At 36.8% G+C, this 17524-nt stretch overlaps 1 protein-coding gene across 4 annotated transcripts in view; it reads left to right on the top strand.

Moving 5' to 3' along the window:
* SH3TC1 (SH3 domain and tetratricopeptide repeats 1) overlaps positions 1-17509 on the top strand; it is a 31155-nt gene extending 13646 nt beyond the window's left edge. For 3 of the 4 annotated variants that reach the window (XM_027892271.1, XM_027892272.1, XM_027892274.1), the window contains 13 exons: positions 1556-1699; positions 2342-2519; positions 3220-3296; positions 4151-4346; positions 5245-5372; positions 7592-7633; positions 9205-10893; positions 11281-11461; positions 13635-13785; positions 15254-15376; positions 15672-15822; positions 16659-16855; positions 17086-17509. In XM_027892271.1, coding sequence (XP_027748072.1) covers positions 1556-1699; positions 2342-2519; positions 3220-3296; positions 4151-4346; positions 5245-5372; positions 7592-7633; positions 9205-10893; positions 11281-11461; positions 13635-13785; positions 15254-15376; positions 15672-15822; positions 16659-16855; positions 17086-17316 — 3488 coding nt within the window. In that variant the 3' untranslated portion in view covers positions 17317-17509. Of the gene's footprint in view, positions 1-1555; positions 1700-2341; positions 2520-3219; positions 3297-4150; positions 4347-5244; positions 5373-7591; positions 7634-9204; positions 10894-11280; positions 11462-13634; positions 13786-15253; positions 15377-15671; positions 15823-16658; positions 16856-17085 lie in introns of those variants that run through there. The other variant, XM_027892275.1, reaches the window with a different exon arrangement.
* The last annotated feature ends 15 nt before the right edge of the window (positions 17510-17524 follow it).

Raw genomic sequence — 17524 nt, 5'->3', positions numbered from 1 at the left:
TGTGTAGGCCAGGAATTGGACTTCTATGATCCTTATGGGTTGCTTCTAACTCAGGTTCTCCTATGATTCTATGACTGGGAATTTGTTGAACACAATTTTGAGATTATTTTTATTAAGTCTTAGTAGCAGTAAATGATGTTCCTGACCTGAGTACTAGCAGTGACTGGGCTGCAGAGACCCTCCAGCTTCCAGGGAAACCTGCCTTTGTCTAAAAGCAAATAACAGCTATTGGTCCTGGCAGATGTCTTGCCTAAGTTAGATACTCCAGGGTCAGTCCTGTATTTCTAAGCAGTCTATTCCAGTCCAGGTGGCTTTGTCCTAAAGTCTAACCTGTGCTGCAATTTAAATGCTTTTGTGGCTTTTTCTTCTTGCGGTAGACATGTTGAGGTTACTCCTTTTGCAAGCTTCAGTTTTGCTTCATCATCTAAACGTGCCTTTTGTAACAATATGACGCCACTGATTTGAGTTCCGCTTTCAATATCTTACAGATTTTCTAAGCGGATAGTGGTCCTTTTTGAAGAATAGCATTTTAATCAGACATTTTTTCTCCATTTTGTTCACCTGATCTTTTTTTTTTCTTCTGTGTATGGGAAACTAGTGTGCATTATGATTGAATTTGCCTGTTTCCATCAGATAAATTTAAATTTTGAATTTTATTTTTAATTTTTTGTTTGCTATTTAATTGCTGTTTTGTATTTTAAAATGCTCCTTAGAGAAGTAGAAAAAGGACCGTTCCAATCCAATTTTACAGATACAACAAAGGAAAAAGAAGCTGCTTGTTGGGAAAGGCTGCGGCTAATAGAGAATTGATTCAGCATCTTCAAAATAGCAGAGTAACACCTTAATCACTGTCCACCATTCCTCTCCATATTACCTTTTGCACAAGGATTTGCTAATCTATTAATTTTGGTCCTTTAAGTCGTAATCTACTATCTGTACCATGCTGATTATGATAAGCCAATCCAGATCTCCCTGTAACACCACTGAAAGCCCTAAGTGCTGATACAAGGAGTCCCACCTTCCAAGATTAAACACTATCTTCTGATTTATATGACTCTGCTATGCAGCATCATCCCTGTCCCAAAGAAATTCCAGGAATCGAATACCCAGGCACCGTGTCTCCATATGTTGGTATAGCTGAATCAGGCAACAGGAGTTTATAAAGAGACCGTTTTTGACATTTTTTGACTCTATTTTTAATGCTAAGGTGGTACTAAGCACCTGGTGCTCAAAGCTAGCTGGTGATTATCTTTCAGACTCCAAGCCTTTCAAAACCATGAGGAACCTTTGTAAGGAGAGGACATAGTCTGCTTTTTCAGCAGTATTAGGCACAGAAACATTTTGCTTCTTTTAGGGTAGTTTGTGAGAGCTGAGCATTAAAAGTAGCTGTAATGCATGTGACAGTGGATGTAATTTTACAACTATTATGTGGTAAAATTAGTTATAAGTTGTGCATTAATTAATAATCGAGTAGTCTCTGGCTATCTCAAAGTTTATATTTTTGATATAACACTATAAAATGGCAAAGAAAACAAGTTGGATTTTTTTTTCCTAGGTTTTATAAATCATTGCATGGAGAATTTATTCCTAGATCAGTCTTTCTGGCTATCTTCTCAAGAGGAGGAAGAAATAGGCATTGAAGTCTGTATAAATGAAAAATCATTAAATTTGATGTGCAGAAGTCTGCTACTACAGGAAGGTAAGTAAGAATGCACATGCTAAGGCTAAATTTAGAGAAGCACCTTTCTTTAAAATCCTCAAATCAACTATTAAGATCTACTGAAAAACTTAATGAAGTTGAAATTTGAATTTCTTCAGTCCAAATGCACCAGAAAGAGAAGAGGAAGGAACAAGCAAGATTAGGTTAAGGGGGATCATAAAGGGATTAGAGAAATTCATGTGCAACTGGTCTGTAAATGGATACCAAAAGGATTAGGTGTGGATATGCATTCCAACTTGCTGAATATTGTTGCAGATTCTGGGGATGTGCAGGAGAGCTATTATGGATAGTTGCCAGGCTTGTGTACTTCTCCTAAATAGCATCACCTGTTTTTGCAGTCAGAGAATGATGGGGTAGACAGATTTATTACTGCAACAGGAATATTGAAAATGCTGCAACAGAAGGTTCTACACTTCATTTAAGACCTCAGCTCTGCGGTTTTTTTTTTTAATTAAAGAAAAAAATAGACAGAAACGTGAATATCTGACAATTGGAAAGAAAATTATTGAAAAATCTGACTTTCTAATTTAATATTACTGGTGTTCTTCAAGCAAGTTTTAAGGCTTGCATGACATGAAAACATTACATAAAATGACATTAGCTCCACTGCTTTTGTTCTAGGATCACTTTTTGTTTTATGTCCTGACAATCTGATAAGGAAGATAATGGCTACAGAGAATGAAATAGAAGCATATTTTGAGACTGAGGATGTCACTGAAGATGTAACAGGTGGATCTGCGGATAGCAATGCATCTGTATTGCCTAAGGCTTTTCTGGAGCCACTGAACCCTTTCCATCAGTAGGTACCTGACTCTACCTATTTCATATGCATATGCACGTGCCTGCTTAGACAGAGATGTCTCTAAAGGGTAGCTTGTTGTGGAACACCCTTCTTCCTTAACACTGAGGAAAAAAAAATGCTCTAACTGCTTTCATACCACACAACTAAAATTAATCCAGCTGCCTGCAGAGCTGCATTTAGAGATGGTTTGCTATCTTGTGAGTTGTATATTGCTGTTTTTCCTTCCTCTGATAAAAAAATCCATTAACATTTTTATAGTAATGGAAAGTGAAAATTTTCAATTTTCAATTTTCGGGATGCTTGGAAACATGGATGTTAATGGGCACCTCCTTAATGCAGTTTCTCAAGTTCAGTTCAAGCCCAAAACCAAAATGACATCGAAGGACTCACTTTAGAAATCATTAGAAAACCATTAGTTCTTGGTGCTCTTAGTACTTAAAACTGCGATGACCTGGGGCAGGGAGAAATAGTGTGACTTTCTGAGTTTGGTTTGTTTGCCTAAAGTAAGAGGACTTTTACTTCTTAGACTAATAAAAATATAACTCTGTCTGAAGTGTATGGGCTGTGCTGAAATTGAAAACCAATTGTGGGAGGGGTGCATTGATAGATTTAAATGGATTTAAAATATCACTGTTATTGTCACAGTGTTCAGTGAAGTGTTCTATACACTAACTTCAATTTATTTTTCTACTTTCAGATGGTTTCTTAAAGGGTATTCTAATCCTATTATTGATTTTTCTTGTAAAACTGAATCTAAATCCATCAGAGAAGTTGGTAAGAAACTCCATTCTAACGCCAATGTTAAAATAACCCCAAACATATTCTATGCTTTTGCTAGGACAGATACTAAAGGGTTCAATGACTTTTTTTCCATTTTATTAGGATGGGATTTATTAGCTTCCAAAATTATATTACAGTAAAATTACCATGAGTGCAAATCTCTGCCTAATTTGAGTTAAACTGTAAAGGTTTATCTGTCCCCTTTTCCCTCCTAAATACTGTATTAAGAAGATGCACAAAGTAGTAGAGTAATTGAGTTGAGGATGACTCTGTAGCTTTGACAATCTTTAATATTAGAAAATGCTTCAGTGTAATTATTGTGGATCTTTCATATGTGTATTGCTTTATCTAATAATGCAGGGGAAATAAAACTTACAGAGATGGTCTGAGGCTAGAGAGCAAAAATGACTTATTTTCTACCACTCATCTCAGTTTTAATAATCTATTGACTGCTATATCACTGCATATTTATCCAATAGGGATTGTTTTAGTTTGGTTCAAATGTTTTGCTATGGCCCAAGTTCAAAGTCCTTTGTAAGAGAAAATAAGGATTTAAACCAATTTTTTTCTACTTTGTGATGGAATTTGCTAGAATTTTGAAAACATTTTAGACTTTACTTTCTAATGGCTGAAAAATGAGGATTTTCTTAAGCTGTTTACAATTTTAGTCACTCAAACAAAACTGAGGTTTGGATGCTTTAAATCTTGCAAGAGCAGATATGCAACTCGTGAGTTCCAGGAATGTATCTTGCTAAATATAGTCTTCTGCTGAGTTGCTGTTTTATTAAGTGCATTTCTATTGTTAAGTAACTTTATCTGCAAATATTATTTATCTGCCTATTACACAGCAATGGGATCTTGTCTAGCTGTGATGAATTATGCAAGTATTGTGTCAGAAGAGCTGAGTTTCCAGGAGGGGGACAAAATTGAGATCCTTGGATACCTCATTGAATGCATGGAATGGTTTCTTGGAAGACATGTGTTTACTGGCCAAATAGGTTTTGTAAAGACAAGTCATGTGAAACTGGACTTATCTAGAAATAAGTGAGTGATATGTATTTGTCTTAAAAACAAAAAGGGACTTAGTCGCTTAAGCTCTAAAAAAAGTGAATGGTAAATCCAGTTTTTTGGGGTGTGGTTTTTTTAATTAAATTTTTGTTTTAATGAGAATTGCTGTAGCATGTTATCAGTCAAAGCAAATGCAAAGAAATTGGAATATGAAGTCTGTTTAAATGTTTGAAAACATCAGTTTGTAGCTGAGCTTCTTACTGGGAAAAGAAGCTGTTAGCGTTGTTATATTGTTCCGTTTCTCTTCTTTGCATCACAAGACACAAGAAGCTTTATTCTTGTGGAAGGTTCCATTTTTGCAAGTCTCTGAAGGTCTATGTTAAAGCATCTGAGTTCTGGCTTTGCTCATCCCCTCAGTTACAGGCCTTAACTTGCTTTTATGGGACCTTTACAAATAGTCGCTGATGATACAGACTGAAACCTCTAAGAAAGGTGTATGCCAGCATGCACTGGCACTGTGTAATTAGGCTCCTCTTACTTGTATGCCTGAACTGTTTGCATGCTGAAACAAGGTGTTCTAAAATGTTGTTTGCACACCCATTTGATATGTAACTCTAAGGCTTATATTAGAAAATCAATACTGTAATGTCCTTAAAGACTTGTCCTTCTAATAAATACTCTCAAAAATGCTGTACCATGACACTGACATAAAGCTTAGTCTGATATGGCAGAAACTGCTAGCTGCAAGTGTAGCTACTGTCAGTTTATATTCATATTTGTAAATGTGACTAAAACTAATTTTGAACACAGCACAACCTATAATGTAAAGATTGTATTAGTTTCTCTAACAAGTTATAATGTGATTGATGTGCAGAGAGCTCCTTGAGCCAACTTTGCTTTCAAGCACCTTCAAAGTTATTCCTTTCCTTGTTAGACCACAAGATCTGGATTTTCTTGATGCAAAAGAGCTATCTTTTTTTTCAAAAGAAAAAAAATTGGAAGAAGTAATACATTTGTTGAAACAAACCTCCATCACAGATGTTTGCTCTGTGTACAGAATAGGTAAGTATCAATTTTACTTCTTTTTACTGCACAGAGTACATTTGCAGTTTCTATGTCCCTGTTATAACTGGTTTTGGTGTTTTTTTTGGTGTGTTTTGCTTTTTATTTTCCTTTTTTTTTTTTTTTTAAATTTCAGTGAGATTCCAGCCTTTATACCTACTTTGAAATATCTTGATATTCAGTTGGTTTTTAGATGTGGCATGTATAAAAAAATCGTTTATATCATCTTTGCTACTTTATTGCTGTTGCAAGACTTTTCCCAGAAGTGCATTTACAAATCTTCTTTTGTCTTTTCTTTTTTTGAATGAATTTAAAAAGCAGGCTTTTAAAAACTCTATTTTCGACCTGAACAGATCTCCAAGCTTTTACATGTCTGCATTATGAATTCTAATTTCACATGGCTGCATTATAAAAGGCGGTATGTTCACCCAAATACTGCTGGCTTTCATTCATCTTGGGAAAGGTGGCATAATAATTACTGACAGCTAAAGCAAACATATGCCTCTTCATGCTTGATTTAACTTTCAAAGGCATGGAAAAATAGCAAAATCTAGTCATATAAACATACTCTCTGATACAGATGTTTATTTCTCTATGTGCTCAGGCTTTCCATATACCATTAGGGGTAACTGGGGTTTCGCCTTTGTAGACTTACTGTAAGGCAGGGTAATGTAATTGTCTTGCTGAGCTGAACAAAGGCAGCAATTTCTTATTCCACTACAGGCTGTTGGTGATGCATATGCTTGTCAGATATCTAACAAAGTTTTATCTCCATTAGTGCCATCCCAAGAGACAGGCCTGTAGGCTCCAGTTTGAAAGCAGCCAGTGTGTACGTTTGACTTGGGTGCCTTCAATTAATTCTAAAATCAGTCTCTGTGTGTGAACAATAACTAAGACATGTCAGGCCTGAGCTGTAAAATGCAACTCATGTCAACATGCAAAATAGCTCCACAGCTCACCTTCTTCCACCTGCACAAGTGAAAAGCCTGGAAACAAAAGCTCAGACCTCTGCAGTATTAAAGCAATGTCATGGGCTTAATGGACATACCGATATTTTTGCCTGTTGCACATTTTTCACCACGTGTCATCTTCTCCCTAACCTTAAGTGCTGACTTTTCACATCTTCCCCATCTCACATCTTTGCCACGTCTCTTAAACAGCACAATTATTCAACATAACTCAACTTATCCAGAGTAAGCATTTTCAATATTCACTTGATGTTTTGTTGCATGATTTGAATAAGTGGGGTTTTAATTCCTTACATCTAAATCACTGTACTGAGAAGTGGTTATTTATGTGCACTTCCCTGGTTAGATATTCAGAGCATTAAGTTACAATTCCTGTAAACATCTGTGGCATTCATCCCCTAAAGTCAGGAAAGCATTTAAAGAAAGGAGATCCAGAAGTAAACAGTCAGTGAGAGTTCATTCTTAAAGGCCAGTAAAGTAGCTTTGCATCAGCTTAAACAGAGCTTGAATAGGTCTGTGAACCTCTGCGATTTTTAATATATCCTTCAGCACCACTTCTATTGCATCTAGTGTATGAAAGACAGTTAATGTAATCCTGAAATGCAGCATGACAAATGAAATGCCTTGACAAATATCTGCTACACAAAAATAGTAATTCTTAAACTTCTACAGATGTGCTGCAGTAAAAATTTAAAGCCAGACCTATAGTAATATCTACAGGATTAAGAGATACATCTTTTAAAATAAAAGATAGTGATTTTTCACCTGCATGCTACTAGAATGGCCACAAAAGTCTTGACACTCTAATCAACACAACCCTAAATAATTTCCCCTCCCTCCAATGCCCTGGGGATGACACTAAAAATATTAATGGCTCCTTGTGTTACCCTGTTTTACAAGTGGGTTGGGGAGAATGGTCATATCTTTGCTGCCTATATATATTCTAAGGCAGAAAAAATACATCCCTCAGGCAGGACAGGTTGGCTTTAGTTCTGAGATATGTAGTTGTCTCCCTTCTTTACTGAGCATGATGATAACCATGCAGAAGCAGTGAATTGTGTCAGCAGGAGGGTAAGTCCATGATATCTATTAGCTCTGGGTCTGACTTAAAAATTTCTTCTCTTTTAAATTTCCAGGACACATCAAATTCTGACATAAAGAATTATCAACTCAAAAATAGTCTATTTTAGGAGACTTAAAACTGAAAGAACAAAGATACCATAGCTAACATGAGTGTTTTCTTTCTTACAGATGAATTAGAAGAACCAGAATTTCACAAAGCTCATGAATATGGTAATAATTCATATGCATAAAATTTTTGCATAAAATTTTTACATAAAATTACCATGACTTCTGATATTTTTGGTATATTTACTAGCTTTTTTTCTTCTAATGTCTCTTCAAATTTTCATTTTCTCATTGTTTGCTTTCTGAGGTTTTGCTGTAACCCCTTCTCACTAGGTTTTGCTATACAACATTGTGGGTTTTCACTCATATCAGATGTCTTTCTTGGAATTTTTTATCCAATCGAAAACTGTATGACATTTTTACTGCTGCAACTCACATATGCACCACCTCTCACCTTCTTCACACTGTTTATCAGGGCAAAATATTGTTTATGGGACACCTGGCAAGTTCAGATTTGAATTCCAGCAGGTTTTTCATCTTCTAGAAAACTTCATCCCATAAATAGATTTCCCAAAAGAGATATTTTGATGAAGATACAGAATTATTTCCCTTTTGCATTTTGTTGGCAAACTTTCACTATAATTATTGTATTATTTCTCTAAACACCAATTTTTATATTTGATTCTGCTGTACAGTTTCAGAAATGAGATTCTAAGGTAATTGAGCTCTAAATCTGCAACTTCAATAAGCTCCTGTTCATCTGCAGCTGTAAGCCGTAAGGACTGACTGACTGCAAATTACATCCCTAATCCTTGCCCTATTAACTGGGCTGGATAACAGTGGGCAGACTAAGAATGATGACAGAAATATCTGTCTTCGTTATATTTGTAAGATATTCAGCAATGTTGTTACTTGGAGAACTTAGATCAAAGACAACATTAGTCACCACAAATTTGAGAAAGAGAATCAGGGCTGGTATTTGACTGAAAGAAGAAATCCTATTAAACATTGTATAGGCCTGGGTGGCCACACCTAGGCAGGAGAACAGAACTTTTGCAGGCAGACCCACAGCACCTATCTGAGACTTCAACAACTCAGATATCAGTCTTACTCCCTGCCCCGGCCAATCTGCCTTGGCATGATCTCAGGACATACCCTAACTCAACTTGCATGCTTGAATTCACATTTCCCTTATACCTTAAGTCCAACCTGTATCATGCCCTGGCCTTGAGCCCTTTATCCGGCCTCCAGTTCAGACCTTTGGTCTTCCTAGATTCTTGTCTTCTCCTGCTTACTAGCTAGACTGAATTGTGATTCATTGGCAATCTCTCTTGCACATATACATGTGGAGAGAGCAGAGAATATACAGAGTGTATTTTTTGAGTGTACACAGACACAAAGCAGTTTGAATTAATGCTGAAGTTCAGTTGGATTAGTGTTGAATCAGGCACAGGGTCTGGCTAGACAAGTATATGGATCACTAACGTGCTTACATGTGGTAAGTTCTGTTTATTTCCACTCCTCCAGTCTCCCACACTTGTTCCTCCCTGATCCTTCTTGGTATCTCTTTACATCTCTTTTTTGTCTCTTGGCCATATTGTTAGGAAAGCACGGTATATTTAAATAATGTTTTCCTAAAGGCATCTTCTACTGAGAAATGTTTTAGTTGGTCTATGAGAAGTCTTTGTGTGCATGCATACAGGAGTTGTGATCTGTACCTTATTTTTAAATTTCAGAAATTCCATGCTCACATTCTAGTACAGGATCCATTAGCAAGAATGGCAAGATAGAAGAATTGCTGAAGAACTTCAAGAATTTGGAGGCCACTCAGGCAGGAGAGCCAGCTACAGAAGAAAAGGAATCTGCCAGCCCTTCAAAGACTGAAATCTTTCCTCCACCTGAAGGACCTCGCTTCCACATATGTCAAGATGATGTCCAAGCATTTGACATCCCTGACTCACTGCTATTCTTCCTTAATAGGAAAGAGTATGAGAGCAACTTCAAAAGCCTGTATGATTTCTCTTATTCGTTTACCAATACCATATTTTATGGATTTTCAGAAGAAGAAGAACTGGTTAGTTTTTTAAGATTAGCAAGAGAAGCAGCAAAGAAAGCAGGTATGTCCTGGGCACTAGCAAGGCTATGCTTTCTCTTAGGCAGGCTTAGTGTTAAAAAGCTGAAGTTTTCCCAAGCTCGGGTGTATTTTGAGGAAGCATGGAGAGCAGTAGCTGGAGAGTTTAATGATTTGTACTTTATTATTGCTCTTTATACAAATCTATCAGTCATCTACTTGACACAGAAGAACAAAGAGAAGTGTGCTCAAGTTTTTGACAAGGCTACATCTCTTCTCATGGGAATTCCCAACTACATTTGCAGTGCTGAGCTGGAGTCAGACTTACTGAAGTATGCTCTGAAGAGGACAGTTTTGAGCCAGAACAAACATGCAGAGGCAAGAGCATGCTTTCTACTGGCAAAACATTACAGCACACGCAAACAACACGACGAGGCGCTGCCGTTCTTGGAAAGGTTTCAACTCTTGCTCAATGACTTGGGTTTACAAAACAACTTATCCAACAACTGTTATTTCAAACTAGCAGAGTCCTATAGTGAAAAGTGTTTGCCACACATTGTATTAAGTTGCATAAAGGTTACCTCCTCCCAGAGTTCCAGTACTTTAATGGACTCACTGAAAAGGATTGATTTAGTCATCAAAAATGCTCCCAAACTCTATGGCCTGAGAAAGCTCAGACAAATATTCCCATCCCAAATTACACCTTACCTCATTCAAGCACTTTCGTCTGTGTTTACTGATGAGCAGCAAGGACTGTGCAACATCATCTATCTTCACTTAGCAAAGCTGTACAGCCACCACAAACAGTATGGAAAAGCCATTGCTTACATGATGAAAGCACTGGACTCTGATGTTTCTGCTAAGCTGGAGGAAACTATTAACTATTTGGTTTCACTTGCTTGGTTACACATTCTTTATAAGCAATATGATGTGGCTTTAGCCATTTTAAATACTGTTGTAGGCTCTTCATGGAGCAGTCCTCAACAACTAGGCATCGCTTATAATATGCTTGCTATTGCTTTGAAAAGGACAAACCATACAAAAGAAGCTGCTGAGAGCTACTACAAAGCACTGCGTCTTTCAGAAGAGGCTGAGAAGACCCATAACCAAGCTATAGCCCTGGCTAATTTTGGGGCACTCTGCCTGCATGCAGCAGCCAGCAAACTTGCAGAACATTATTTTATCAGGGCAGTTAAGCTATTCTCCAAACTTCCAAGTACGGACTGTGGTCAAGACTTCATCCAAGTCCTCCTTCAGCTGGGGTGTTACTATGTTGGTGGAACTCAAAGGGAAAAGGGAAGGTTTTACTATGAATGGGCTTTTTTAGTGGCAATGGAGATAAGTCATCTGGAGAGTAAGTATATCTTTTTTTTCTCTCAAATTACAAAATGTACCCTGTTTGGGAATTTTTTTGTTATATAAGCATGTTAGAGCTGTATTTAGAAGCCACATATCTTTTTTTTTTTTTTTTTTTTTTATTCTTGCTACCATGATTAAGGAGCTTATGCAGGTAAGGTGACTGTGTTACTATTTGGTTTTGGAGATGAAATTTGAAGTAACCTCTAGCCTTTGTTAACTCTGGGGGTCAAGGAAATGGCAGCGGGATCTTCTTTTTATGATTTATATTTCTCATTGACTGTGCTGTGATTTGTGAAATGGTGAGAAATAATAATTTTAAAACTAATTTAACTTTCCTTTTAAAATAGAGATTCATGTTAGTATTTTCAATCTGTTCTCCTAGGTCAACTGCAAGCGATTAAACTGCTGTGTCAGTTTTACAGTACAGTTGTTCCCAATGAGGCTCAGTGTGTCATCTACAATGAATATCAACTATCTTTAGCTAGAAAGATGTCCAACAAAGTTCTGGAGGGACAAATTTTGGAAACCATTAGTCAGCTCTATTTGTCTCTAGGAACAGAAAGGTAAGACATGCAAAATGACTTTTCATTCTGACTTTAACTTTTCTGTCACGGATCTCAATTTGTGCGAAAGCTGAATATGACCAATTTTTTTTTTCTCTCTGCTTTGCTAATACACTTTATCAGAATTGAAGGGTCCGGTGCTAGTGGGCGTTTCTCTTGTTTCTTTTTGAGTAACTACAGTCTCTCAAAGGGAGAAAAGATGTTTAGCAGGAATTAGCAGCGCTTGAAGAGCCAATTTATTTTTAAAATCTATATAAACATATTTTAAACATTATTATGCAACTCTTGACAACTGCTATATCAGGTGACTTGTTTGCAAAGATTCTTGCAAGATTTTTTTTTTTTTAAACCCATCAAATTATGTATTCGGAACAGGTCAGGCATTGAGTTGTCACTATGTGTTTCTCTTTGAGGAAAGGTTTTTTTCAAAACTTATATAAGTATGAAACCTATTTGCAAAACTCTATCATTTTAGTCTCCAACAATTTCTATATTGCTTTTATTTTCAGAATACCTTTTTTTTTTTTTTTTTTTTGACTTCCACTATTGAAAAAACAGATTGCACAAGTTAAATCATAGTAACTAACAGGTGCTGGAGAAACTTACAGGTTTCTCTAACAATGTTTAAAGTACTTTTTAAGGCTACCTTTTTTTTTTTTTAACAGATGCCTATTGTAGCTTTAAGTGGCTGCAGTTCAAGCATCTAACTTTGCTAGTAGGTCACCGAATTTATTTTGCTTTGTTCATTGCTTTTTAATGAAATAGTTGGTGACCATCCTTTGGAAAGACTGAAAAGAAAGGAGTTGGTTAAGACTTCAAGCTACCTGGAATTTGCAGAAGGATTTTACTAGCTGGAGAAGCTGCTGCTTTGTGTGCTTGAAATACACAGATCTTAGGTTTCCTAGGAGCTTGGCTCCCAGATATTGACTATTTAACCTTAGCATGCTACCAGAAAATAATACATACTCAATGTGGTATTAGAGTCCAGTATCACAGTATTCTTTGAGTTAACAGCCCTGAGTAACAAGCATATGTGTCTGTGATGAAGTCACAAAAAACTGTGTCCATACCGGTGGACCAGCCTGACCTGTTCCAGCTGCTGTGCTGGGTTATGGATTGGCAGAAGCTTCTATTTGCTGTAAAAGCAAAGACTGATGGAGGGCTGGAAGTAGCATTCAATAACTGGGCTGAGTTGGACTGCTTCAACTACCATGCCTTTCCTCATGTTAGCAACTTGTTAGCAAAGACTGAAATGGCAGGCTTGTTCAGTGAATCTTTCTCTCATGATTATAAAATGAGTGACAGGTCTGTTAAATTTCTGTAAGAATCAAAAAATGGTAAAAGCAATTTTTTTTTTGCTCAGGTGAGATATCTTGTTGAGATAGAGTTGAAATCTTGATAGTGTGAAGTACAAGTATTACCCTAAGATTTGTTTTGGTTCTCTTTGGAGTTCTAAGTATGCTGTTCTAAAGATGCACCCTGTAAGGGTTTGCTGTAACTATGCAGGTCATGTTATATTTTGTTTGTGCCTTGGAAGGAAATGCAACAGGTCAAGATGATAGGAATATAGCACAAGACAGATTTAATGAGTCTGGAGTTTCTATGTCTGGTATAGAAAATTGTAAAGTCAATAAATCTGATATGTCTTTCCTTACACTTAAAGAAAATCGCACTTTCTAATGATCTGATAATTAAGATGCTTCTAGAACCGATCATGTCATGCCCCATTCTCATCTGCCCTACCATCCCCCCCCCCCTTTTCCCTGGTTTTTTCTACAATTGCTGATTAATCTGAATTGTGCTTAAGTCAGATGTCCTAGGTGACTAAAAAAAAAAAGATGACAGATGCAATTTCTTTCTGAAGTTTTTAGGAAAAATCCATTAATGATAGAAGAGTTAAAAATGAGGAAAGATTTTTCGACCTCTCAGTTTGAGGTAGAGAAAGGACACATCTAAACTATCTAACAAGAAACATAGATGGAACAAAAAAAGGAAGAGGAAAAGGGCTGAGCTCTCTAGTTACTAGTGTAATATAGCAGAGAAATTATAACTGTGCACTAAGTAGGGGAAAAAGGTTGCCTTTTATATTAGCATAAAACTTTTCTCACTATGAAGAAAACCATTTGTAATTCTGAAGAAACCCTTCAGCGATTAGCAGTTCTCCCTGTTTCAGGGCCTACAGGTCAGCTCTGGAATATACCAAAAGAAGCCTTGGAATATTTATAGATCTCCAGAAAAAAGAGAAAGAGGCATATGCTTGGCTACAGGCAGGAAAGATATATTATGTACTGAGGCAGAATGAGCTTGTGGATCTTTATATTCAGGTATGTTGTCAACATGGTGCAGGTGGCACAGTAAGGGTAAGTAATTCAACATACCTATCCTAGAGATTTTGCGAATGGGTGTTCTGAACACATAGTGACTCTATTTATGTAATGCTCAACAACATTTTCAATTGGTGCTTCATTTTAATCTGTTGCTTGACTCTGGAAAGATTCTGGGCAGTGACCTTTCTTAGTTCCAGCTCTGCTGTAAAAACACTTTTCTCCCATTGTAAAGGAGAGTGGTGCCTTATACTGCAGAATCTATACAGGGCTTGAGTCTTGACGGGTGTATGAGTGGTACCAAAATGTGATCTTAAAATAACCAGATGCCTGTTGTTAAGATGTTTAGAAAAAAAATCTACAACATATGAAGACATAGGAAAAAAGTTTATATGTAATATGTACTGAGACACAATATGTGGTGCCACTGAAATGAATTTTTCATCAATTAGGTTATATTTTGGAATACTTATAGGCAAAACTGAATTCATATGTTTACAAGAAGGACCTGTTCTATACAACTGTTATTTCTTCCTTTTACAAAATGATTTTAGCTGATAGCCCCCAAGTCAGTCATCTTGTGGTACAAAAGCCAGATCAACACATGGAAGAATTTTCTCTATCTGCTTTGTTTTCTCCAAAAGGAGGAGTGTGTCAGGCATGTGCATGTGTATTTCATACTGTACATACATGGAACTTAAAGCAGAGTGTCAGTGTCTATCCATGAGGAAAGTCTCACAGCAGGGATCTGCCCACTAAAAATTTGACCACTGATGCCAGTAGTCTGTGCAAATCATCACATCTTAACCTGCCTGTGAAACACAGACTCTACAATGGGATGCAATAGTGTCCTTAGGTGCCTGAAGTCAAAACAGTTGGAAAAGAATGGATGGCTTTGTGTTTAAGTAGAGAGAATGTATTTCTTCATTACTATTTATCCTATTGATAACTGAGTATCCTGGTATTCTTGCTTTGGGGGAGATGCCTGCTGCCTTTCATTAGATCCTTTTTTTTTAACAAGGCATGTGTTTATCCAGGAGAACAGGATAGGTGGATCTGCATTTATTTACAGGACTCACTTTATAGGCTTGTAAGTTTGCAGTTAACAATATATAACTTAAAATTGAAACTTATTTCTATGATATGTTCGATCTATTTCAAATTTAGTATGTCACAACTATATCAAATACATTGGTGATTTCAGAGTGCCATGTGCTGACAGAGGTAACAGGATAGTATTGCCAGAAAAAGGGAAAGCAGGCTTTGTTTCTTCTTCAGTAGCTGTTGCTGGCTTGCTCAAAAACTGGATATCAAAAAAGAGCATGTTCTCACCAAATATAACCTTTCCTATCATTGTAAGAGAAGTCCTAGAAATCTTTTTTTTCCAGTTGCTCATACTTATGTTCTACCATGAAGTAACCAAGATCTATTTTCTTCCTTTCCTTCCCCATTCTTGTTCTTATTTCAGGTTGCTCAGGATGCTGCTCTTTGCACAGGAGATCCAAATTTGGGAATGGAATTGTTTGAAGCTGCTGGAGACATATTTTTCAATGGTACTTGGGAAAAGGACAAAGCAGTGACTTTCTACAGGGTTTGTGCAGTTTTTCTACTGCATCAATAGCTATGTACCTCCCCTCATAGGAGGTATTCTACAAATGCTAAACCAAAAGCTGATCTTCTCAGCAAAGAGTTTATAAGCTATTGCAGCTGAGTACTTTGTCATGGTGTTAGTAGGTATTTCCTGTTTCAACTTCTCTTCTGGTTTCAAGTTATGTTATAAGCAAAGAGCAAAGTGAAACCAAAATCACTTGATTTGATGTAAATGAGAACCTGTCACTGCACATCTTGGGGTCCAGCCATACATAAGATGCTGTTACGTGTTTCAGGACAGGGCTCTTCCACTTGCTGTTCAGACTGGCAACAAAACCGCTGAACTCAGATTATGCAATAAACTGGTGGAATTGCTGATGAATCTGAAGGCTTATGAGGAAAGTCTGGAATATGCAAAAACAGCTCTTATGCTCAGTGTAAATTTAGGTAAGACTAATTTCTATTATAGGTGAATATGAATGATAGCTCTAAAAATACAGCAGAACTCCAAAGCTCTATTCCATTTAAGTCATCACATTTCTTGCCAAGATTTCATAACAATACTATAATTGCTATTTTTTACCTCTGATCAAGAATGAGCAACTTTACTGCTGCCTCTTCTAGCTCTACGTTCATAATGGAAAACCTTTGATAGAGCGTAGAATTAAACCTGGGATTTCAAGTCCAAACTGAGTGTGCATCTAACAGCTAAGATGTAATGCTGATGAATAATATTGTCCCAAGAGGCTTTTGCGTGTCATATGCTTTCAGATTTGCTCATAGCCCTGCTGGTGAACCAACATAGGATGAAGTAATCAAAAATGATGGGGATAGTTAGAAAATTACTGTTCAAGCTTAGGAACTGTTCAACTGATTAAGAACCCTCTCAACCCTCTTTACAAGCACAGACAGATCATTTTGAGCAGTCTGAAAATCATCTTTTTGTCTTTCATCCTGATAGTTTTCTCTCCTTCATTCCTTTCATAGTAATCTATTTGTATTCTACGTAAGTATGCACAGGGTATATATATATACATATGAGATTAATATAGCTATTTCTTAAAATCCTGGACACTGTCAAATCCTACAGCAGGAAATTCAGAAATTTAATGTGATTTTTCTTAAAGGGCAGTATTTGACCATGTATCTCTTAAAGTCATTTTATGCAATAAAGGCTCAGTAACTTCAATATAGAAATTTTAAAAAATAGTGTAGACGTATTCTGATTTGAGACTGATTATTTATCTTTTTGGTTTTACCTTATTCATGTATTATTTCATTAGGAAATCAGCTAAATGAACGAATAGCTTACCATCGTCTGGCTGCCATCCATCACCATTTGGGTCACTGTGAACTAGCTGAACACTTCTATTTAAAGGCCTTGTCCCTCTGTTCCTCTCCTCTGGAGTTTGAGGAGGAAACACTGTATTATGTCAAGGTGTACTTGACCTTAGGAGATATTATATTCTATGACCTTAAGGTAAGAAATTGTGATGGCTGCTGCAGAAAATCATTACACTGATTAGCGTTTCATAGAATCAGGTTTTGCCACGTTTTGGTTTTGTGTTTGGAATGTAAACAATAAAACGGAAAAACCTACTGAAGTTTAGAATCTATATTACTTTTGTTAGATACCTACAAGCCTGAGCTCTGCAGCTGTCTTATACTGGTTGTACTGTAGAGGTACTATCTTTGTGTCTCTTATTTCAGGATCCCTTTGATGCAGCAGGCTATTACCATTTGGCACTTGCTGCTGCCATGGACCTCGGCAATAAAAAAGCTCAGCTGAAGATTTACACCAGACTTGCAGTAATCTACCATAACTTCCTTGTGGATCGGGAAATGTCTCTCTTCTTCTACCAAAAGGCAAGAACCTTTGCAACAGAGCTGAACGTTAGGAGAATAAATCTAGCTCCTGACCGGTGTTACAAGAGACCGTAAGCATCTTTGGAAAATTTCTTCTGCTACAGAAGTACCTAGAGAAATACTGCACTGGCTCTGTGGGAGGATGCATTCAATGTTTCATTATGCATGTGCTGTAAGCCAGAGCTAAGCATTCCAGACCATATTACCAGTTCATATGACAGTGAATTACATTTCATTGTCTTTAAGATCTCCAGTCTTGTACCTGTTTAAGGATCAGTCTGTG

This window comes from Empidonax traillii, unplaced genomic scaffold (genome assembly GCF_003031625.1).
Source record: "Empidonax traillii isolate 1590-97213 ecotype Southwest subspecies unplaced genomic scaffold, ASM303162v1 scaffold343:size799674, whole genome shotgun sequence".
Classification (NCBI taxonomy): Eukaryota; Metazoa; Chordata; class Aves; order Passeriformes; family Tyrannidae; genus Empidonax; species Empidonax traillii.
The sequence above is the reverse complement of the archived record's forward strand: the minus strand, read 5'-3'. Positions and strand labels throughout refer to the sequence as shown.